Below are 23,230 nucleotides of genomic sequence, written 5' to 3'. Positions count from 1 at the left end.
TACAGTTTACAGAAAATGTCAATGAAAACATATTTTGTGGAAAACATAACATTAGCCTTTATCTTCTGCACCAGTCTGATCTATTTATTTTTCTTTATCGTTACTTTTATTTTTTTTAAAGGCTTGAATCAATTACCATTTAACTTTTTAAACTAACAAAACCAGATATTATACCAGATACCATATATACATTTTTCTAATTATTTAAATGAAAACATATTGGCTTATTTCAATGTCCTGCTTTAAAGCAGCTTCAAAATAATAATTCTGTAACGGAATTCCACTCGCTCTATAACCAACAGTAATTCATTTGTTTGTAAAGAGTGTAGTAAGGAACATATTAGTTCTCATGTAAAGCACGAAACAGTATGATTATCTCTTTATGTGAGAGTGTGGGTGGCTCTTAAAAGAGCCGTTGGGTTTGTTCTCCTGATTTGAAGGCGTTTATCCTCCGAAGCCGTACAAGGTGCGTCCCTGTCGTTTGAGCGCGTACACAACGTCCATAGCGGTGACGGTCTTTCTCTTGGCGTGCTCGGTGTAGGTGACGGCGTCGCGGATCACGTTCTCCAGGAACACCTTCAGCACCCCGCGGGTCTCCTCGTAGATCAGACCGGAGATGCGCTTGACTCCGCCGCGGCGAGCGAGACGACGAATGGCGGGTTTGGTGATTCCCTGGATGTTATCACGCAGAACTTTACGATGACGCTTAGCGCCTCCTTTCCCGAGTCCTTTGCCGCCTTTACCTCTTCCAGACATGATCAAGATATGAGTTCTGTTTCAGTCAAGTGACGAAAACGAATATGATCGAACTGTTCCAGGGAAGCATTTTACAGTTGCTTACAGGACCTAACTGAAACCAGCTCTGCGTCACATGGTGCGCAGCCTCCTGCTAGTTAGAGCGGGAAACAATGTGGTTTGACCTTGACCCTGATCTAATGTCTTGCGTTTCGCATAAAAATTCATATTTTAAAATGTTAATTTGACTAAGACTATTTATAAAATCAAAATCATATCTACCTAATATTTACATGTATTCGGCAGACGCTTTGACTTTCATATCATCTTTATGGTTGTATAGAGGCGCGCTCCATAATTTGAGCTGCAGGAAAGTTAACTTAATATTTATTTAATTGCACTTTGTACTATATGCACAAGTATATTATAAGTATAATATCTTTTTTAATTTACTTAAATGTGAGCCTCATTGCGAAACGGTGATTGTCATAGCAGTATGTATGGTTTAAATACAATTAATTCTACAGACAAAAGCTACATTATATCCTATTTATTAGTGTTACAGTGGAAATTGTCTCGTTCAGTGTAGTGTTGGTGGCTCTTAAAAGAGCCTTTGGGGTGTGACGCAGCGGCGGGTTTAAGCGCGCTCTCCGCGGATGCGGCGCGCCAGCTGGATCTTTGGCATGATGGTGACTCTCTTGGCGTGGATGGCGCACAGGTTGGTGTCCTCGAACAGACCGACCAGATAAGCCTCGCTGGCCTCCTGCAGGGCCATGACGGCGGAGCTCTGGAAGCGCAGGTCCGTCTTGAAATCCTGAGCGATCTCTCGCACCAGACGCTGGAAAGGCAGTTTGCGGATCAGCAGCTCGGTGGACTTCTGATAGCGGCGGATCTCCCGGAGAGCCACGGTCCCGGGCCTGTAACGGTGGGGCTTCTTGACGCCGCCGGTGGCTGGGGCGCTCTTCCGGGCGGCTTTAGTAGCGAGCTGCTTCCTCGGGGCTTTACCACCGGTGGATTTACGAGCCGTCTGCTTGGTTCTTGCCATCGCTGAGATCAACTTCTTTCTCCGTTCAGTACGTAGAAAATGCTTTTTCTTTCTTCTGTGTCGGCTTTTAAACCATCAAACGGCCACGAGCTAATGATGTCATGAAGCAGCAGAGGCTTGTGATTGGCTGATGTGTGACGTCTGCCCATGACTGCTAGCCAATGACTGCGCAGCTTCTGTTTTCAAACTGGGCCGTTTGTGTTTCCCGCTCAAAGTGCTTTGTTCTGTTTATTACTTTATGCATTATTCATTCATACAAATTCATCTTCAGAATCAAGGTCCATTAGCAAAAAACACAATAATAAACAGTGCAATAACATTAAAAAAGGCAGTCATACCAATGTTTTCTCTTTGGTGACTGATAGCGCACCGCTGCAGGCCTAGGATCTAACAACAGCATTATAATAGCATGCTGTGAATCATCCAATCAGTAATTACATTTTTACATTAAATATCTCATTAAAGCCTGAAAGCCTCACAGAGATCACTTGCACTACATCTTGTGTTTTCAGCAGGATCCTCATACAGTCATTGTAAGCATCCTGAAGCTTTACATACTCTCTCTCTCTTTAAACTCAATCCAAAGGGAGCAGTATAAAACCATGTACTATATGCTATAATAAGGATTATCTTTACCTGATCCAAACACAAATATAATTTTCTCAGCAACATATTTGCTTGAGAACAAGGGTCACAGAAGCGGGGGTCCACCCAGGCACCTCTTACTTTTGAGGTCTGGTACAAATATGACATAATACATAGACTATAGACTTGTATGTGTGCACGAGAAGATACAGACTGATGCTGTGGCAGTCACAATCAAAATGAGTAAGTGACCTTTGGGACGGATGTTACGCTTCAAATACAGATCGTGTTAAATTATGCAGTTAAGAGACGAGCAGTGACTGTTAAAATGTACCTGATGTCCCAATCATTCACTGAAAAGGATCGTTTAAACACTTTGGATGAAAACAAGTCTTCGTCATTTTTCACACTATTTTACATTAATTCATTTAAAATTAATGAATTTTACAACTAATTGATAACATTGTAGACATTTTATAACATTTTATAACATTAAATAAAACATTAAGTCAGAAACAAGTAAATTAGAATACATATAATTGTTTGGTTGACTGATGTTTTGTTTTCAGAATTGAAGCCCAAAGCATATACATTAACAACAAACTTATCTGTACAACAAAACACCAGACAACTTCAATCTTAATGATAGATGAAGTCCAACTTTTACACCACAAACACACACTCTGCACATGTTTCACACTAACACTCTATTTGTTGCTTAAGAGCTTTATTTCATATATATATATATATATATTTTTTTTTTTTTTTGAAGGGATTAAGTATTGTGCAAAATTAGCTTCAGCTGTGTATTTTATTTGTAGTTACCCACATTGTTAGTGTCATTTTTTTTGGTTTTATTTTTGTATATTTTAAGCTTGAATGGCTGGGCAATATTAAAGAAACCAAAATGAAAAGAGCTCTCCATCAGATCGAGTGGGGTGGCTCTTAAAAGAGCCTTTGTGTTTGAAGAGCAGAGCGGACTCGGTTTACTTGGCTTTGGCGGGTTTCTCGGTCTTCTTGGGCAGCAGCACGGCCTGGATGTTGGGCAGCACGCCGCCCTGAGCGATGGTCACTCGGCCCAGGAGTTTGTTGAGCTCCTCGTCGTTGCGCACCGCCAGCTGCAGGTGACGGGGAATGATGCGAGTCTTCTTGTTGTCTCTTGCGGCTTTTCCAGCCAACTCCAGGATCTCAGCGGTCAGATACTCGAGCACAGCCGCCAGATAGACGGGAGCTCCGGCACCGACGCGCTCTGCGTAGTTCCCTTTGCGGAGAAGAAGTCTGTGAACACGACCGACGGGGAACTGCAGCCCTGCTCTGGAGGAGCGAGTCTTGGCCTTCGCTCTCGCCTTGCCGCCAGTTTTGCCTCGTCCACTCATCGTCGATTGTAAAAAATACGTCTACTTTACAAAACAGAAATAACAACCTTGTGATCTCCTCTATGCTGCTTTTAAACGAGTGTGCCAGTCACCCATTGGTTTAGAGCCTGGTAAGATTTTAAACCAATCACTGAACTTCCCTCCAACAGCCACAACCAAAGCCACGCCCCCACAGCTGGCGCGCGGATTGTGCTGCACTTTAATTAAACATGACAGAAAATAATAAAGAAATTGTGATTTTTGATTTGATTTATTTGACCATTTTGTTTAAAATAGGATAAATCTTTGCATCATACAGTGAAAGAAACAAACAAAGTCAGGATAACAAATCCCTAGGGCTCAATTTCCATTTGGGGTCCTGAATGATGGGGTGTTGAATAAGTAAAAGCAGATATATCTATGCAAAAGGCATTAGTAAATATTGTTTTTAATCAAATAAATTTAGATTGGTGATCCATTAAAGCTGTTCATATTAATAAACGTGAATAACTATTTTTTCTAAATGCTCAGTCCAAATGTACAGTTTTATAATAATTAACTTACATTTACATTTAATAATTTAGCAGATGCTTTTATCCAAAGCCACTTACAAATGAGGACAATAGATCAATCAAAATCAAGAAAAGAGCAATGATATACAAGTGTTATAACAAGTCTCAGTTAGCTTAACACAGTAAGTTAGAGGTAGCAGGTTTTTTTTTTTTTTTTTTTTTTTTCAATTTTAAAATTAAAAATAAAACAGAGCATATATATATATATATATATATATACTGAGACTTGTTATAGCACTTATATATCATTGCTCTTTTGTTGTTTTTGATTGCTTCCATTGTCCTCATTTGTAAGTCGCTTTGGATAAAAGCGTCTGCTAAATGACTAAATGTAATGTAATGTAATATATATATTTAGAGAGAGAGAGAGAGAGAGAGAGAGAGAGAGAGAGAGAGAGAGAGAGAGAGAGAGAGTAAGCTGGTGCTGAGGACTTTTTTGTTGTTGTATTGTGCAATAAATAACAAGAAAAACAGGTAGTTACAAAAAAGATTAGAGAAGCTAGTGTTATTTACAAATTTTTTATTATTACTTACACTAAGACTGAAAGTGCTGGTGTTTTTCTTTTGCTCTCTGTAGAGTTTGTGGGTGGCTCTGAAAAGAGCCGTTGGGGAAGAAAACAGAAGATTTTTATTTCTTCTTGGGAGCTGCCTTCTTAGGCTTGGCAGCTTTAGGATTTTTATTTTTTGTTTTGGGATTCTTGGCCTTTTTGGGGCTCTTGGCTGCTTTCTTGGGCCTGCTGGCTGCTTTCTTCGCCTTCTTAGGGCTCTTGGTCGCCTTCTTGGGGCTCTTTGTCGCCTTCTTGGGGCTCTTGGTCGCCTTCTTGGCGGCGGCGGTAGGTTCCTTTTCTTGGCCTTCTTGGGTGATTTCTTAGCGGCGGGCTTCTTTGCCGCTGCGCTCTTGGGCTTCTTGGCAGCAGCGGGCTTCTTGGCTTTAGGAGCCACCCTTCTTGGCCGGTTTTCTTCTTGGGGGCGGCGGCTTGCTTCTTGCTGATCTTGAAGGAGCCGGAGGCGCCTGTTCCTTTGACCTGCAGCAGGACTCCTTTAGTCACCAGGCTCTTGATGGCGAGCTTGACGCGGGAGTTGTTCTTCTCCACGTCGTAGCCGCTGGCGGCGATAGCTTTCTTCAGGGCGGCGAGGGACACGCCGCTCCTCTCCTTGGACGCGGACACGGCTTTGACGATCAGCTCACCGACGCCGGGACCTGTTTTTCTTGGCTTTGGCGGCGGACTTCTTCTTGGGCGCTTTGGCCGGCGGAGCGGCAACAGCTGGAGCGGTTTCTGCCATTTCTCTAAGCCGAGTTACAGTCTTTCAAACACTGAGGTTCAATGGAGTGTCGCTCGAGCAGCGCTGCGCTCTTAAAACCACACATGAGAACCTTATAGACTCAACCCGACCCGCTCGGTGTCTGCGCGCCTCAGCGAGCCGCTCGCCGCTTGTGTTTTCTTCTCCTACATTTAAGAGCAAAACTAGAGAGTTGAATAAAACAGTTTGACGCAGTAGAAACAAAGTGAAACAAAGTGTTAAACAGCAAGCAGAGGTTCTTGTCTTTCTGTGGGAGACTAAAACACGCGGCGAGGAAATGTTTTTGTTTTTTGCTCCGCGCAGATCAAACTCGAGGCGAGCATCAGACACGGAACAAAGCCGCGTGTAAATCTAAAGCCTTAATTAAGTGTAAAAGTTTATAACAGATTAAAATCATCGCCTGTGTGTTTCAGAAACAGTTTGAGGGTGATTTTAATTAAATGAGCATCAGTGAAGCGCGAGTGCAGTGTTGTGTGCAGCTGTTGTTTTGTGCAGCTTGAAGCACAAACACCATGAGGGTTGGAGACCTCTTTCTTTCTTTCTTTCTTTCTTTCTAGCGCGAGTGCAGTGTGTTCTTTTCTTTCTTTTCTTTACTTTTCTTTTTCTTTCTTTCTTTCTTTCTTTCTTTCTTTCTTTCTTTCTTTCTTTCTTTCTTTCTCCTTACGAAAGTCAACGATGGTTTTACAAAAAAAATAAATTAAAAAAAAGTTAGGCCTAGTCTACATTCTTATTGCATTGTTTTTTTAGACTAATTTCTATATTGGAGAAAAAAATAAAAATCAGGTCTGAAAGTGTTAAAAATGGAAGTCTGGAGACTGTATTTGTCTAAACAGTGACTGGACGTAGCTGAGTCTTTAATTGTAAGTCCAGATGGAATTTAAATTATTATTATTTATTCATTAAATATCTTGTTTTTAATTTCCACAAATCATTGTTTATTCACTTTATAAAAACAACAACAACAACAACAACAACAACAAAAAAACACTGATTTTGTATTTCTACTTCAATTTTACACACATGACCAGTATAGAGACTTTTGATATTTGCTATTTTTTTTGCATGTACGAACATTTACTACAGAAAAGTTTTCACCTGCCCTACATTGCACAACTCAGCATGCATGGCTACATTTGTATAATTCATGCATTTAGTCTTATTTTATCATTTATTTCCACAGAAAGTATTTGATACACTGTGGAAGATTACTGGACATATTTGAAGGCTAAAGGTTACCTTGACCTTGGAATCTATTACTCTGTGTCAGACCTGTGTGCAAGGAGCACAAACCTCTAGTTGTCATTTGTGAGGCATGTAAGCACTGAGCTGTACCTGTGTGATTTATTCTGTTAGTTTTATTTTCCTCTTTTTGGCCACATTCACTACAATTGACTACAGTTGCACTACAAACAGTTTGATTCCAGTGTTATCGGTGATATTTGTTATGTGTGTAAATGTGCTAAAATGTAATGTAATGTGTGACAAAGTGGCAAATAAATATATTTAAAGTGTTAAATATGTTGGTTGGGGCTGGATTTTGACACATATTTCATAATTCGATTTGATTATCATTCACAAGCTTGTGATTCGATTCCCAATTTGATTCAATATCGATTATTTTGGATATATATCTGGTACACATGCACAATTTGCTCAAGGAAAAACAAATCTCTTAACTAATGCTGCAGAATATACATTAGAGTCAGTTGGCTACTACAAAACTAACTGATTTTTTAGGCTATAAAACTACTTATTTACACTTAATTAAGTATTTTATAATAAAAGTTACAATTAGATAATACTATTTCTACTTTTTTATTTATTTATTTTTTAGATATAAACATTTAAATGGTGTCATCATTAAAAATATAAATTAAACTTTGAAGAACAGTAAAATTATAATGAATATATAATATGGTGAATTAGCAAAATGTCCCTATCTACAGTTTATTTTTCTATCTGACTAATGAGTTTATGGTCACGAATATGTTTTTCTGAGGTAAATGTGACATGACAAGGTTTACAAGCCGTTATATAGATGTCTTTGCGCTGCTGAAACACTGATTGAGAGATTACATGAGACTGGATACGGATTGTAAAGTAAACTTAACTTTGGATGTTGAGTCATGTTTATTTTGTGCTGAAACTGGTATTAATGTGGAGGAGATGATCAGAACCGCTTTTATTGAACTGAATTGTGCTCCACTACAGCGATCACTCCACAAAACATCACTTTTTATTTATTTTATTTTATTTTACTAAGAGTAAAAGAATGTTTGTTTTGTATATGTTGAAAGCCAGAGATATAAGAGAATATCATTATTTTGTTATTTTTAGAAAATAAATGTTTCTGTTGTCACCTGCCTGTTTACTTCACTGTTTACTTGATGCAACAACAATGTGATTACATGTAAATATTTATCTGTCTGTCTGCCTGCCTGTCTGTCTGTCTGTCTGCCTGTCCATCCATCCGTCTGCCTACCTGACTGTCTGTCTATCTATCTATCTATCTATCTATCTATCTATCTATCTATCTATCTATCTATCTATCTATCTATCTATCTATCTATCTATCAAATATATTTTTAGGCCACTGATGAAGAGCAGGTGGTGACAGTGATGAATGCTGGTCAACGAGGAGAATGTCCTTTCCTCCAAACTGAAGCAACAATGGTTTTAAAGGAGGACGCTGGATGATGTAGAAGATGTCACATGGCTTTTCTGTGCTGATGGGGCTTCTTCATGACTACATCAATTATTCTAAAGAGATCATGAAAATTGACAAAGATTCCTGATCTCTATTCATGAAACAAACTGTAAGAGTATATTTTGTAAAAACAAAATGTTAAATGCCTGTTCTCTGTTGTTTAGGAGAAATTTTTTCACATATAAATGTCTGGCGGAACAGCTTCAGCGGAAGCGAGAGAAAAGTGTTTATTACGTTCAAAGTATTGATATTTTTCTTACGAAAACACATGGATTCACTACAGGGGGCCTTTATTCACCCCCCGGAGTGGTGTGAGGCATGTTTTATTATAAATGCACAGTTTATTTGACGATTTGTGGCCTGTTCAACTACAACTGTGTTTTCTTTTTTTGTGTGTGTGTGTTTTAGAGGAAAACTCATGGATGTGACAATTTTAAAAGTGGAATTTATCCGACTATGTAAAGTGTACAATGCTTTAAACAGTTTAACAGAGACGTCTAATGAGTATTTATTGTGCTGCCCCCACCAACTTAACTACTTGTTAACTTATCGCATGTTTATGTTACATTAATAGCTAATAATCCAAAATGAACCTTAAAATATTATGCGCTCAAATACACACATAAGGTTTGCCACAGAGCACAGGCAAAAGTAGTATTTTTTTTTTTAAAGTGTGATAAAATATGAAATTCACAATGCTGACTCCACAGTACTGGATTCATACAGATTGCATTTCATTATGGAGAATTTGATTCGTTTTGAATTGGCTAATTTTAAGGTAGACATTTCAAGCTTTATAGATACATTTCTCATGTCTCAGCCATACGTTGAGTTTTGGCTCTTTTTTTGTGACGCACTCCACTTCAGTGAAACAGAGATGGCAGAAAGCGTGTCCTGTTTATTTTCATTATTTTACAAAAGCACAGCATTGTGTTGTTATTTTGAGTTTGGAGAAATAAATTCAGCTTTAAACTGATTTAAAGTTGTTTCCCTGTTATGTTGGTACCATGTTATGCAGTAAGCTAAGAGCGTTCCACACTCCTCACAAACATTTGCATATGGGCAAATAATAGAGCATGTTTATAGGTTTATTAAAATAAATCTTCACCAGTTTACATCCAAGACGGATGTAGTTATAACCTATAAATTGTAGGTTATTTGATGGTTTAAAATGGTCTAACAGACAGATGCCTCTCCAATCCGTTGATAATTAGTTGTGTTTGATCAACAGAGTCGTGGCCTAATGGTTAGAGAGTCGGACTCCCAATCGAAGGGTTGTGAGTTCGAGTCTCGGGCCGGCAGGAATTGTGGGTGGGGGGAGTGCATGTACAGTTCTCTCTCCACCTTCAATACCACGACTTAGGTGCCCTTGAGCAAGGCACCGGACCCCCAACTGCTCCCCAGGCGCAGCTGCATAAATGGCTGCCCACTGCTCGGGGTGTGTGTTCACAGTGTGTGTGTGTCTCACTGTTGTGTGTGTGTGCACTTCGGATGGGTTAAATGCAGAGCACTAATTCTGAGTATGGGTCACCATACTTGGCTGAATGTCACGTCACTATCAAGATTAAAAGGATGTCATTGTCATTAAAAGTTTTTTTTTTTTTTTTTTTAGATACAAAACAGGTTAAGTAAAATATGCTGAATATATACTATCGTACAAATATTTATAAATTTGCTTAGACTGCAAATAAGACTTAAGTTTAAGTTTAACTTAAGTTTCATGTTTTGCATCTGCATAACAAAGTAATTTATTTTAACATGCAATGATATAAAAATAAAACTAAACAAGACGTGCAATGAGGAAAAATATTTAGACAAAAAATATTTATTTTTTTTAAACGTTAGTTAACATATTTAAGGGCTAACAGCAAACTCACATTTCTTGAAAGCTTTACAATGCCCAGGTCTGATTTAGCTAATTTTCAGTAAACCACATTAAGTATGCCACTAATGTAAGACTTTGAATGTTAAAGTGCAAATAGAAGAGACTTCCATGCATCAAATATACAAAAGCAGCTTGTTGAGTTGTGGCAATAAATATGTTTCAGCAGTAAATATGTTTGTACTTGCAAAAATGAGCAAATTTTAAAGGTTTCTATATGTGTCATTTATTTTTCAAAAAAAAAAAAAAAAAAGGTAAACCAAACAATGATTTGTGCAAACCAAAAACAATATATGTATATGTGTGTGTATATATATATATATATATATATATATATATATATATATATATATATATAAAACAATATATATATAAATGAATACTTGGAATAAATGATGACATTCAGAGATTCTGTAAATAAACACTCAGCCATGATTGAAAACATAGGGACTGAATACGGGTCATTTTAGACCCATGTTGTGCATTAGAATGATAGTAATACAAAAAACGAATTTTATTCCAAAAATAAGAAAGGGAAAAATGAAAACGGAGCAATTCCTGGAATCCAGAATAATTCAATTAATTTACTGCAAAGATATAGAAAAAAAATAAAATAAAATAAACTCAGTAGGGTCACTTTGTTGTGCATCAAAGGGTTAATATGACAAACAAGAATAAAAAACAAAGACATTCTCCTCATCTGTATAGCACAAAGAGCAAATCAAAACATATATTTAATCGAACTTTAAAGATAGAATTACAAGAAAAATCACGCCAATTTATTTATTTATTTTTGTGAAAGTGGTGGCTAATTCCTATGGAGTCATATAAATGCATTAATCACTTTCCGAGATACTACTGCTACTAATATTATTATTATTTTACACCAAAGTACTGAGACATGAGTGACAAACCGTCTCGAAGCCTCCGGGTGTTTGTGCTTCAATCTGCCCAAAACAACAGCTGTATGATACACTGCACTCGCGCTTCACTGATGCTCATTTCATTAAATCCACTCTCAAACTGTTTCTGAAACACACAGAGGATGATTTTAATCTGTTATAGACTTTTACACTTAATTAAGGCTTTAGATTTACACGCGGCTTTGTTCCGTGTCTGATGCTCGCCTCGAGTTTGATCTGCGCGGAGCAAAACAAACATTTCCTCGCCGCGTGTTTTAGTCTCTACAGAAAGACAAGAACCTCTGCTTGCTGTTCACTTTGTTTCTACTGCGTCAAACTGTTTTAACTCTCTAGTTTTGCTCTTAAATGTAGGAGAAGAAAACACAAGCGCGAGCGGCTCGCTGAGGCGCGCAGACACCGAGCGGGCGGGTTGAGTCTATAAGGTTCTCATGTGTGGTTTAAGAGCGCAGCGCTGCTCGAGCGACACTCATTGAACTCAGTGTTTGAAAGACTGTAACTCGGCTTAGAGAAATGGCAGAAACCGCTCCAGCTGTTGCCGCTCCGCCGGCCAAAGCGCCCAAGAAGAAGTCCGCCGCCAAAGCCAAGAAAGCAGGTCCCGGCGTCGGTGAGCTGATCGTCAAAGCCGTGTCCGCGTCCAAGGAGAGGAGCGGGCGTGTCCCCTCGCCGCCCTGAAAGAAAGCTCTCGCCGCCGGCGGCTACGACGTGGAGAAGAACAACTCCCGCGTCAAGCTCGCCATCAAGAGCCTGGTGACTAAAGGAGTCCTGCTGCAGGTCAAAGGAACGCAGGCGCCTCCGGCTCCTTCAAGATCAGCAAGAAGCAAGCCGAGCCCAAGAATAAACCGGCCAAGAAGGCGGCTCCTAAAGCCAAGAAGCCCGCTGCTGCCAAGAAGCCCAAGAGCGCAGCGGCAAAGAAGCCCGCCGCTAAGAAATCACCCAAGAAGGCCAAGAAACCTACCGCCGCCGCCAAGAAGGCGACCAAGAGCCCCAAGAAGGCGACAAAGAGCCCCAAGAAGGCGACCAAGAGCCCTAAGAAGGCGAAGAAGCCAGCAGCGCCCAAGAAAGCAGCCAAGAGCCCCAAAAAGGCCAAGACTGCCAAACCCAAGAAGGCAAAGCCTAAAGCTGCCAAGCCTAAGAAGGCAGCTCCCAAGAAGAAATAAACATCTTCTGTTTTCTTCCTCAACGGCTCTTTTCAGAGCCACCCACAAACTCTACAGAGAGCAAAAGAAAAACACCAGCACTTTCAGTCTTAGTGTAAGTAATAATAATAAATTTGTAAATAACACTAGCTTCTCTAATCTTTTTTGTAACTACCTGTTTTTCTTGTTATTTATTGCACAATACAACAACAACAAAAAAGTCCTCAACACCAGCTTACTCTCTCTCTCTCTCTCTCTCTCTCTCTATATATATATGTTCTGTTTTATTTTTAATTTTATAATGCAAAAAAAAAAAAAAAAAAAAAAAAAAACCTGCTACCTCTAACTTACTGTGTTAAGCTAACTGAGACTTGTTATAACACTTGTATATCATTGCTCTTTTCTTGATTTTGATTGATCTATTGTCCTCATTTGTAAGTGGCTTTGGATAAAAGCATCTGCTAAATTACTAAATGTAAATGTAAGTTAATTATTATAAAACTGTATCAGAGTTTACTTCGACTTATGTTTTACATTTTGACTGAGCATTTAGAAAAAATAGTTATTCACGTTTATTAATATGAACAGCTTTAATGGATCACCAATCTAAATTTATTTGATTAAAAACAATATTTACTAATGCCTTTTGCATAGATATATCTGTTTTACTTATTCAAAACACCCCATCATTCAGGACCCCAATGGAAATTAAGCCCTAGGGATTTGTTATCCTGACTTTGTTTGTTTCTTTCACTGTATGATGCAAAGATTTATCGTATTTTAAACAAAATGGTCAAATAAATCAAATCAAATCAAAAATCACAATTTCTTTATTATTTTCTGTCATGTTTAATTAAAGTGCAGCACAATCAGCGCGCCAGCTGTGGAGGCGTGGCTTTGGCTGTTGGAGGGAAGTTCAGTGATTGGTTTAAAATATTACCAGGCTCTAAACCAATGGGCGACTGGCATACTCGTTTAAAAGCAGCATAGCGGAGTTCAGGAAGTTACTATTTCTCCTTTGTAAACGAAGACATAGTTTACAGTCGAATATGAGTGGACGAGGCAAAACCGGCGGCAAGGCGAGAGCGAAGGCCAAGACTCGCTCCTCCAGAGCAGGGCTGCAGTTCCCCGTCGGTCGTGTTCACAGACTTCTCCGCAAAGGGAACTACGCAGAGCGCGTCGGTGCCGGAGCTCCCGTCTATCTGGCGGCTGTGCTCGAGTATCTGACCGCTGAGATCCTGGAGTTGGCGGGAAACGCCGCAAGAGACAACAAGAAGACTCGCATCATTCCCCGTCACCTGCAGCTGGCGGTGCGCAACGACGAGGAGCTCAACAAACTCCTGGGCCGAGTGACCATCGCTCAGGGCGGCGTGCTGCCCAACATCCAGGCCGTGCTGCTGCCCAAGAAGAGCGAGAAACCCGCCAAAGCCAAGTAAACCGAGTCCGCTCTGCTCCGCAAACACAAAGGCTCTTTTAAGAGCCACCCACTCGATCTGATGGAGAGCTCTTTTCATTCTGTTTCTTTAATATTGCTCAGCCATTCAAGCTTAAATATACAAAGATAAACCAAAAAAAATGACACTAACAATGTGGGTAAATACAAATAAAATACACAGCTGAAGCTAATTTTGCACAATACTTGATCCCTTCAAAAAAAAAATATATATGAAATAAAGCTCTTAAGCAACAAATAGAGTGTTAGTGTGAAACATGTGCAGAGTGTGTTTGTGGTGTAAAAGTTGGACTTCATCTATCATTAAGATTGAAGTTGTCTGGTGTTTTGTTGTACAGATGAGTTTGTTGTTAATGTATATGCTTTTGGGCTTCAATTCTGAAAACAAAAACATCAGTCAACCAAACAATCATATGTATTCTAATTTACTTGTTTCTGACTTAATGTTTTATTTAATGTTATAAAATGTTTATAAAATGTCTGCAATGTTATCAATTAGTTGTAAAATTCATTAATTTAAATGAATTAATGTAAAATAGTGTGAAAAATGACGAAGACTTGTTTTCATCCAAAGTGTTTGAACGATCCTCTTCAGTGAATGATTCGGACATCAGGTACATTTTAACAGTCACTGCTCGTCTCTTAACGGCATAATTTAACACAATCTCTATTTGAAGCGTAACAGCCGTCCCATAGGTCACTTACTCATTTTGATTGTGACTGCCACAGCATCAGTCTGTATCTTCTCGTGCACACATACAAGTCTATGTATTATGTCATATTTGTACCAGACCTCAAAAGTAACAGGTGCCTGGGTGGACCCCCGCTTCTGTGACCCTTGTTCTCAAGCAAATATGTTGCTGAGAAAATTATATTTGTGTTTGGATCAGGTAAAGATAATCCTTATTAGAGCATAGTACATGGTTTTATACTGCTCCCTTTGGATTGAGTTTAAAGAGAGAGAGAGTATGTAAGCTTCAGGATGCTTACAATGACTGTATGAGGATCCTGCTGAAAACACAAGATGTAGTGCAAGTGATCTCTGTGAGGCTTTCAGGCTTTAATGAGATATTTAATGTAAAAATGTATTTGCTGATTGGATGATTCACAGCATGCTATTATAATGCTGTTGTTAGATCCTAGGCCTGCAGCGGTGCGCTATCAGTCACCAATGAGAAAACATTGGTATGATTTTTTTTTTTAATGTTATTGCACTGTTTATTATTGTGTTTTTTGCTAATGGACCTTGATTCTGAAGATGAATTTGTATGAATGAATAATGCATAAAGTAATAAACAGAATAAACAGAACAAAGCACTTTGAGCGGGAAACACAAACAGCCCAGTTTGAAAACAGAAGCTGCGCAGTCATTGGCTAGCAGTCATGCGCAGACGTCACACATCAGCCAATCACAAGCCTCTGCTCCTTCATGACATCATTAGCTCGTGGCCGTTTGATGGTTTAAAAGCAGACACAGAAGAAAGAAAAGGCATTTTCTACGTACTGAACGGAGAAAGAAGTTGATCTCAGCGATGGCAAGAACCAAGCAGACGGCTCGTAAATCCACCGGTGGTAAAGCCCCGAGGAAGCAGCTCGCTACTAAAGCCGCCCGCCCGGAAGAGCGCCCCCAGCCACCGGCGGCGTCAAGAAGCCCCACCGTTACAGGCCCGGGACCGTGGCTCTCCGGGAGATCCGCCGCTATCAGAAGTCCACCGAGCTGCTGATCCGCAAACTGCCTTTCCAGCGTCTGGTGCGAGAGATCGCTCAGGATTTCAAGACGGACCTGCGCTTCCAGAGCTCCGCCGTCATGGCCCTGCAGGAGGCCAGCGAGGCTTATCTGGTCGGCCTGTTCCGGGCTTCCCAACCTGTGCGCCATCCACGCCAAGAGAGTCACCATCATGCCCAAAGACATCCAGCTGGCGCGCCGCATCCGCGGAGAGCGCGCTTAAACCCGCCGCTGCGTCACACCCCAAAGGCTCTTTTAAGAGCCACCAACACTACACTGAACGAGACAATTTCCACTGTAACACTAATAAATAGGATATAATGTAGCTTTTGTCTGTAAAATTAATTGTATTTAAACTATACATACTGCTATGACAATCACCGTTTCGCAATGAGGCTCACATTTAACTAAATTAAAAAAGATATTATACTTATAATATACTTGTGCATATAGTACAAAGTGCAATTAAATAAATATTAAGTTAACTTTCCTGCAGCTCAAATTATGGAGCGCGCCCTCTATACAACCATAAAGATGATATGAAAGTCAAAGCGTCTGCCAAATACATGTAAATATTAGGTAGATATGATTTTGATTTTATAAATAGTCTTAGTCAAATTAACATTTTAAAATATGAATTTTTATGCGAAACGCAAGACATTAGATCAGGGTCAATGTCAAACCACATTGTTTCCCGTTCTAACTAGCAGGAGGCTGCGCACCATGTGACGCAGAGCTGGTTTCAGTTAGGTCCTGTAAGCAACTGTAAAATGCTTCCCTGGAACAGTTCGATCATATTCGTTTTCGTCACTTGACTGAAACAGAACTCATCTTGATCATGTCTGGAAGAGGTAAAGGCGGCAAAGGACTCGGGAAAGGAGGCGCTAAGCGTCATCGTAAAGTTCTGCGTGATAACATCCAGGGAATCACCAAACCCGCTATTCGTCGTCTCGCTCGCCGCGGCGGAGTCAAGCGCATCTCCGGTCTGATCTACGAGGAGACCCGCGGGGTGCTGAAGGTGTTCTTGGAGAACGTGATCCGCGACGCCGTCACCTACACCGAGCACGCCAAGAGAAAGACCGTCACCGCTATGGACGTTGTGTACGCGCTCAAACGACAGGGACGCACCTTGTACGGCTTCGGAGGATAAACGCCTTCAAATCAGGAGAACAAACCCAACGGCTCTTTTAAGAGCCACCCACACTCTCACATAAAGAGATAATCATACTGTTTCGTGCTTTACATGAGAACTAATATGTTCCTTACTACACTCTTTACAAACAAATGAATTACTGTTGGTTATAGAGCGAGTGGAATTCCGTTACAGAATTATTATTTTGAAGCTGCTTTAAAGCAGGACATTGAAATAAGCCAATATGTTTTCATTTAAATAATTAGAAAAATGTATATATATATATATATATGGTATCTGGTATAATATCTGGTTTTGTTAGTTTAAAAAGTTAAATGGTAATTGATTCAAGCCTTTAAAAAAAATAAAAGTAACGATAAAGAAAAATAAATAGATCAGACTGGTGCAGAAGATAAAGGCTAATGTTATGTTTTCCACAAAATATGTTTTCATTGACATTTTCTGTAAACTGTATAGCAACAGAGTTCTAGGTTGTCAAGTCACCTTTAATTATACTGCGTTTTTAACTATGTAGATCGTGTCAAAGCAGCTTTACAGTATTAAAAAGGAAAATAGTGTCAATAATGTAAAAGCACAATAGTAGACACCGTTTTCAGTTAAGCAATAGATGCTTTATGGCCATTTTTCCTCTGTGATTTCCTTAATGGATTTATAATGGTTTATAATTAAACATTTGTGCATGATATTTTTCTAGAACTATTTTTTTTTTTTTTATAAAATATTACTATAAAAATAGCGGGAAATGAAACAAAGGAAACCCAGTCGGGTGGGTGGAGCTATAATTTATGCGCTTGTGATTGGCTCTCGTTTCAGTTCGTGATGCCTCGAATGGTCCAATTAAATACGAGTTTATATAGGTTTGACCAATGAAAACAAGCAATCACAAGATCCAGTATCGCTATCAGAATTACCATAGGCGAGTGAATAAATACCCCTGTATGAGATCAGATAGTTACTGATTTCTGAGAGTTTAATCGGAAACGTCGTCGTCATGCCTGAACCAGCAAAGTCCGCGCCGAAGAAAGGCTCCAAGAAGGCCGTCACTAAGACCGCCGCGAAAGGAGGAAAGAAGCGCAGAAAGTCCAGGAAAGAGAGCTACGCCATCTACGTGTACAAAGTGCTGAAGCAGGTTCATCCTGACACCGGGATCTCTTCGAAGGCGATGGGCATCATGAACTCTTTCGTCAACGACATCTTCGAGCGCATCGCCGGTGAAGCGTCTCGTCTCGCTCACTACAACAAGCGCTCCACCATCACTTCCCGAGAGATCCAGACCGCCGTGCGTCTGCTGCTGCCCGGGGAGCTGGCCAAACACGCCGTGTCTGAGGGCACCAAGGCCGTCACCAAGTATACCAGCTCCAAGTAGAACAGTCGGAGGCTGTGAAACACCCCAAAGGCTCTTTTAAGAGCCGCCCATCTTCTCACTGAAAGAGCTTCTAATGTCTGTAAATCTAAGCTGCTTTATACTTAATTATACGGTGTTTAGGAAGAGCTTAAACGTAGTCTTAATATTTTAAAATAAAGTGGTTTTTTTTTATATATATGTATATTTATTATTATTTGAAACTCATTTTATCAATGTACCTAAATTTCAGTTTATATTTTTTTTCTTATTTACACATGGTTAAAATGTTTACTGTAGTAGTAATCTTGGCAATCTACAAACGCTGTAGTTAAACTGTGGTACTTTTCATCAGCTGGAGTGATCGGCTGATGCATGCATAAAATACAACCTTTGTTCTGACAATTTATGATTTATATAAACATTACACAATAGAACATGATTTAACATGAACATTTCATGTTCAATTTTATACTACGGCCGTTGAATGCTTGAATCTGATTGGCTGTGAAACGTTCTGGGGTGTGCAATTATTTTCTGGGAAACGCACGGCGAACGTAGTTCCAGGCAGCTCTCCTGACCGCATCACAGTTCCATATCACTTCGCATAGTAAAATTGTAATAACGGGAATTACAGGACTAACAAAAACAACATGACGGCCGAATTTTCCAAAATTAAAAATACACATGACATTTCTCACCAGCGAGGTAACACAGTTTGAGACGCTGCCTGCAGAACACTGTTGAGGGACACAAAGAGGAAGCCTAATTCAGACAATCTGTCTCTCTCTCTCTCTCTCTCTCTCTCTCTCTTTTTCTAATAACTTCATTAATACCTGCAGTAGAATGCTATCAACGGCTCAAGCCTCCATTACCAGCTTTAAAATGATGTTTTGGTACTAGCAAAAGAGGCTTTTGATGAGATGCGGAAGAAATAGTCCTACTCACAATAGCGATTTAAGTACAAAAACCGGACGAATCCCTTTAAATAAATCATTGGATCGATGTCATGAGGTGTGGTAACCGTATTGACTCCGGGCCGTTGAATTATTAGAGAAATAAGCGAAAACTTGTGGCCGCATCACCACCTCGGGTGTGCATTATTTTTTCTAATAATTCAACGGCCCGGAGCCAATTATTTCTTACTTAATACAAGTATTTGCACAAACTATGTAGGTTACAATCTTATTTTGTTTATTGTGAAATAACTCAAACATAGGATATATGTTTTTTTTTGTTTGTTTGTTTTTTTTTTGTTTTTTTTTTTCTGTTCTGTTCTGGGCTGCCGTTCCCAATGAAGATCAGTGCTTTATGATATTTTTGGGAAACACAGCCCTGTCAGAAGTGAGTGGACGCTCTCTCTGTGATCGATTGATTTTGACTTGCAACATTTGCGTGTGTTCAGAAGAGCAGGAAAATAGTTATTTCCTACACAATTATTTGCTAACATAGGTTGTTTGTCCAATTTAATCCTTATTGCATGCATTATTTTTTGTTAAATAAAATTACTGGCAAATAAAACACCTTAGTATAGATATTTTTAATTTGAGTATCAATACTTTCGATACTCGCATCAGTATTGATATATCCATACTTCAGGATCGATACGCCCATCCCTATTACTCACTAGTGATGGGAAGTTTGGATAATTTTACCGACTCGGACCTTTGAGTCTCGTTCAGCAAAATGAACGAAACTTTTTTTTTCGAGTCATTTCGTTCATTTTAGCAAAATATAATTAAACTGTTACGTGTTACTTCCCTAACACTTCTAGTATTTACGCAAATGTTGATCACACTGCAAACAATACAAAACTATAATGCTATAAGAAACAGAAATGATTAATTGGCTGTTTCTCAATATGCGTTCTTTAGCGATCTTGCGTCCTTGTGTTCTCGCTATACGTCATCATTAACCGTCGAAGTTCAATTCCAATTCTCAAGAACGCAAGTACAGAGGACGCATGGAAGTGCCAGGATGTGTTCTTGATATCGAGGATGCATCGAGTGCAGACTTGATAGAATCGAGCCGTTAGAAATCACAGAAGACGCTGCGCGCGGCCGGTGTACGGAAGCCTGTAAGCTTTAAAACTCGCTCTCGCAAATGCTTGACGGCTCTTAAAAATAAACATTTATCATTTTGTTTTACTTAATTTTAATAAAGATATGAGACCTGGAGAAAGTCTGCAGTATTTTTTATTGGCACAATAAAATGAATCTTAACATAGTCATGGTTAAACAAATAACACTGTAAAATAAAACGTTATACAATTATATGTAAATGATATCTATAATAGTATAAATGTTTTAATAAGTTATGAAATTTGTTTGTAATGTTATGTTATATTTATGGTTCATTGGCCGCTGCTTATGCTGTGATTATGCGGTCCGTTAAGCAAGAACGCAGCACATCTCAATACTCGTAATGGTGTGTTCTCGCGTCCTTCCGAGTTCGTTCTTCCAAGGAAGCTTAGCAAGACCGGTCTCCACGAGAACACAAGTCCGTTCTTTGCGTTCTTGGAATTGAGAAACAGCCATTGTTTACCCGGTTCTTCAGTCTATGATTAGCTCACCTCACCTCTTCTCTGACGAGTCTTCCGGTTTGAGTCGTTCTTCATCACGTGACAGACCCATAAACTGTTGCCGTGTCCGAAACCGCTCCTATCCACTATATAGTGCACTATATCGGGTGTCAGCCATTTTGTAGTGCTGTCCGAATTCTGAGTGAACGACTTTATTCCCTACATTGGTCCACTACTTTTTACCCACAATTCATTCTGATATCGAGTGTACAACCGATATCGAGTCTACAATGCGAAGTAGCTGGAAGCCAGAGCGGGAGTGAGCGAGTTTGAATGAGAGATGCCGTTTACATCTTTATTATTTCTGTTACGTTTATTTCATACAATCATTTATATTAAAATATGTTATGTAGGCAATAACTCAGTTTAATATTTTACTAATTTACTGAGGTGGCATCGTTGTTAACTTACAAAAATGATGATAATTTGGTGGCTATTTAAAAATGTTCGTAAAATCACCTGTAGGTAGCGTATTCATTCTGGTGTAAAATTAACGGTCGCCTGAGGACGCTCTATGAACATTATCTTATCTGAGCTCAAAACACTGCTCGGGAGAGTTTCAGGATACTAAAAAAATAATTACATAAAATTATGAACGTGTTAATGTGTGTTTATTTTTGTTCTCCATATTTTAATAATCTGACTATGAACATAAAAGCATTTAAAAACAAATAAATAATATACCATCAATGAAAACACAAAGCTGACGGGGAGGTATGTATAATTACAATAAAGTGTTATTGGTATTAATAGTAGCCTATATACATGTAATATAAAATTGCATATGTGACGATGTTTTGCAACCGCTCCAAGTCTCACGCGCAGCGATACGTCATCGTCATAGACTGTATAAAAAAAACAGGTCACCGTCCGAATCCGTTCACTTATTTCATTCACTCCTTTCTGATTATAGTCCACTCAACTGCTATACACTATATAGGGATTAGTGAATGAGTGAACGAGTGAGCGATTTCAGACACAGCATGTACCTATACAATCTGAGGCGGAAACAGAATTGATTAGTTCATCTCTCGAGTCTTTACCCAGACACCAAGCAGTTTCGGCCCAGAACCGGCCCACATCTGGCCCGCATGAAATCCATGCGGGCCAGATATGTGCCGGTTCTGGGCCGAAACTGCTTGCTGTCTGGGTAGAATCCTTCGTTATTTTGTCACGTGACAGCACTGGATAGAGAAATTAATTTCCATGCAAATGGCTGCATAGTTATTATTATTATTATGATTATTATGATTATTATTATTATTATTATTATTATTATTATTATTATTATTATTATTATTATTATTAGTTAAAAAAGCTTTGTGTAAGAATGCTGTAGCAACTCATAATGTAATAAATGCACATGATGTAATAAGTATTACATTATTATTATTATTATAATAAAATGTTAATAATACAATAATTTTCTCAAAACGTAATAAAATCTTGAGCTCATAATGTAATAATAATTTTTAAATGTAATATTTTTTCACATAATGTAGTAGGCTATTGTATGAGAAATGTATTACATTATGAACACACTGTGGCAACTTATTATGTAATAACTGTTCGTAAGTTAATACCAGCACATAATTTAAAACAATTATTATTCTTTACAATATCATAATTATCAAGGGCCAAGGGCCGAATTCTGACAACAATACCAAGCCAAGGGCCACTGACATATGTATATATATATATATATATATATATATATATATATATATATATATATATATATATATATATATATATATATATTAGTGGTGGGCATAGATTTTTATTTTTTTTAATCTAGATTAATCTCACTGTAATCTTGGAATTAATCTAGATTAAAATGGCTCATTTGATTTCTGCCGAAGGCATTCAAATTATGTTCAATAAGATGTACTTGTTAGTACTGATAGAGCTGTGCTGCACTCAAACATAGTAGTTTGACGACGACTCTTCCCCTGCGCTACATTGCTTGGCCCGGCATCTTCCGCATTAGCTAAGGGATGCTTTGCGTTTAGGTGCTAGACTGGAAGAACTCCTACAGTAAACTAATTCCGCATTGCACAAGGTGCAAACAACCTTATGCCTGTTTCACACATACTGTAACGCTTCGTCTCGGATAACTCGTTAAATGCATTAAGTGAAAGAGAAAACGCAGAGTTGGTGTTCCACACATTTAATGGCTGGTACACGGCAACGCACTCCTCTCATACATGAGAGATTAACTCTTTCTTGGCGTTACAAATAAAGTAAAGAGAAAAATAATAACGAGAAGGCAGAGCGTACGTATCATCCATAGTGGTTCTCATTACACACACATATAGTCCCTCTGCGTCATCACCACATAGCGTGCATTACAAGTCAAGTGATTAGTCTCTTAAAGGGCACATCGCACTATAATATGATGCATGCAAAATACATAGTTTTGGCCGTTACAGATTCCCCACCGGAAAGAAAAAGGCTGTCCCCAGCCGTACACAACATAAGGACAACGGTCAAATTCAGCTCCATACATGGAAACTTGGAAATCCTTCAACCCATAACATATTTTACATACAGAAGGCAATAACTGGCATACATGTCAGTACAGCTTCACATTATACAGTATGCATTTCAACGGCATATCACATAAAAAAAATAAACGTTTGTGTAACCAACCCATATGTGTAAAACAATTTTCTTTTTTTTTTTCTCAACACAACACATGAAACTATAACAATTAGAACAATGCTTTCTAGA

General features: G+C 38.9%; 6 protein-coding genes and 3 pseudogenes across 6 annotated transcripts; 5 read left to right on the top strand and 4 right to left on the bottom strand.

Moving 5' to 3' along the window:
• Positions 1–367: 367 nt before the first annotated feature.
• On the bottom strand, positions 368–775 carry LOC109053515 (histone H4). Its single transcript, XM_042754336.1, has one exon. It carries the CDS (start codon positions 754–756, stop codon positions 445–447), a length of 312 nt encoding a protein of 103 aa, XP_042610270.1. The 5' UTR covers positions 757–775; the 3' UTR covers positions 368–444.
• A 582-nt stretch (positions 776–1,357) lies between these two features.
• Positions 1,358–1,835, bottom strand: LOC122143730 (histone H3-like). The gene has a single exon (XM_042754329.1). It carries the CDS (start codon positions 1,778–1,780, stop codon positions 1,373–1,375), a length of 408 nt encoding a protein of 135 aa, XP_042610263.1. The 5' UTR covers positions 1,781–1,835; the 3' UTR covers positions 1,358–1,372.
• Positions 1,836–3,349: 1,514 nt separating this feature from the next.
• On the bottom strand, positions 3,350–3,747 carry LOC122143731 (histone H2A-like). The gene has a single exon (XM_042754330.1). It carries the CDS (start codon positions 3,739–3,741, stop codon positions 3,352–3,354), a length of 390 nt encoding a protein of 129 aa, XP_042610264.1. The 5' UTR covers positions 3,742–3,747; the 3' UTR covers positions 3,350–3,351.
• Positions 3,748–4,704: 957 nt separating this feature from the next.
• On the bottom strand, positions 4,705–5,596 carry LOC122143734 (annotated as a pseudogene).
• Positions 5,597–11,403: 5,807 nt separating this feature from the next.
• LOC122143727 lies at positions 11,404–12,369 on the top strand (annotated as a pseudogene).
• An 871-nt stretch (positions 12,370–13,240) lies between these two features.
• On the top strand, positions 13,241–13,729 carry LOC122143732 (histone H2A-like). The gene has a single exon (XM_042754331.1). It carries the CDS (start codon positions 13,292–13,294, stop codon positions 13,676–13,678), a length of 387 nt encoding a protein of 128 aa, XP_042610265.1. The 5' UTR covers positions 13,241–13,291; the 3' UTR covers positions 13,679–13,729.
• A 1,478-nt stretch (positions 13,730–15,207) lies between these two features.
• On the top strand, positions 15,208–15,741 carry LOC122143728 (annotated as a pseudogene).
• Positions 15,742–16,208: 467 nt separating this feature from the next.
• On the top strand, positions 16,209–16,648 carry LOC109107514 (histone H4). The gene has a single exon (XM_042754337.1). It carries the CDS (start codon positions 16,260–16,262, stop codon positions 16,569–16,571), a length of 312 nt encoding a protein of 103 aa, XP_042610271.1. The 5' UTR covers positions 16,209–16,259; the 3' UTR covers positions 16,572–16,648.
• Positions 16,649–17,550: 902 nt separating this feature from the next.
• LOC109053539 (histone H2B-like) lies at positions 17,551–17,955 on the top strand. Its single transcript, XM_042754334.1, has one exon. It carries the CDS (start codon positions 17,566–17,568, stop codon positions 17,938–17,940), a length of 375 nt encoding a protein of 124 aa, XP_042610268.1. The 5' UTR covers positions 17,551–17,565; the 3' UTR covers positions 17,941–17,955.
• Positions 17,956–23,230: the final 5,275 nt, after the last annotated feature.

Source organism: Cyprinus carpio, unplaced genomic scaffold (genome assembly GCF_018340385.1).
Source record: "Cyprinus carpio isolate SPL01 unplaced genomic scaffold, ASM1834038v1 S000006494, whole genome shotgun sequence".
NCBI classification, from domain to species: Eukaryota; Metazoa; Chordata; class Actinopteri; order Cypriniformes; family Cyprinidae; genus Cyprinus; species Cyprinus carpio.
The sequence above is the reverse complement of the archived record's forward strand: the minus strand, read 5'-3'. Positions and strand labels throughout refer to the sequence as shown.

Coding starts and splice junctions, on each gene's coding strand:
- LOC109053515 (XM_042754336.1), bottom strand. CDS start 756: ATGTCTGGAAGAGGTAAAGGCGGCAAAGGACTCGGGAAAGGAGGCGCT.
- LOC122143730 (XM_042754329.1), bottom strand. CDS start 1,780: ATGGCAAGAACCAAGCAGACGGCTCGTAAATCCACCGGTGGTAAAGCC.
- LOC122143731 (XM_042754330.1), bottom strand. CDS start 3,741: ATGAGTGGACGAGGCAAAACTGGCGGCAAGGCGAGAGCGAAGGCCAAG.
- LOC122143732 (XM_042754331.1), top strand. CDS start 13,292: ATGAGTGGACGAGGCAAAACCGGCGGCAAGGCGAGAGCGAAGGCCAAG.
- LOC109107514 (XM_042754337.1), top strand. CDS start 16,260: ATGTCTGGAAGAGGTAAAGGCGGCAAAGGACTCGGGAAAGGAGGCGCT.
- LOC109053539 (XM_042754334.1), top strand. CDS start 17,566: ATGCCTGAACCAGCAAAGTCCGCGCCGAAGAAAGGCTCCAAGAAGGCC.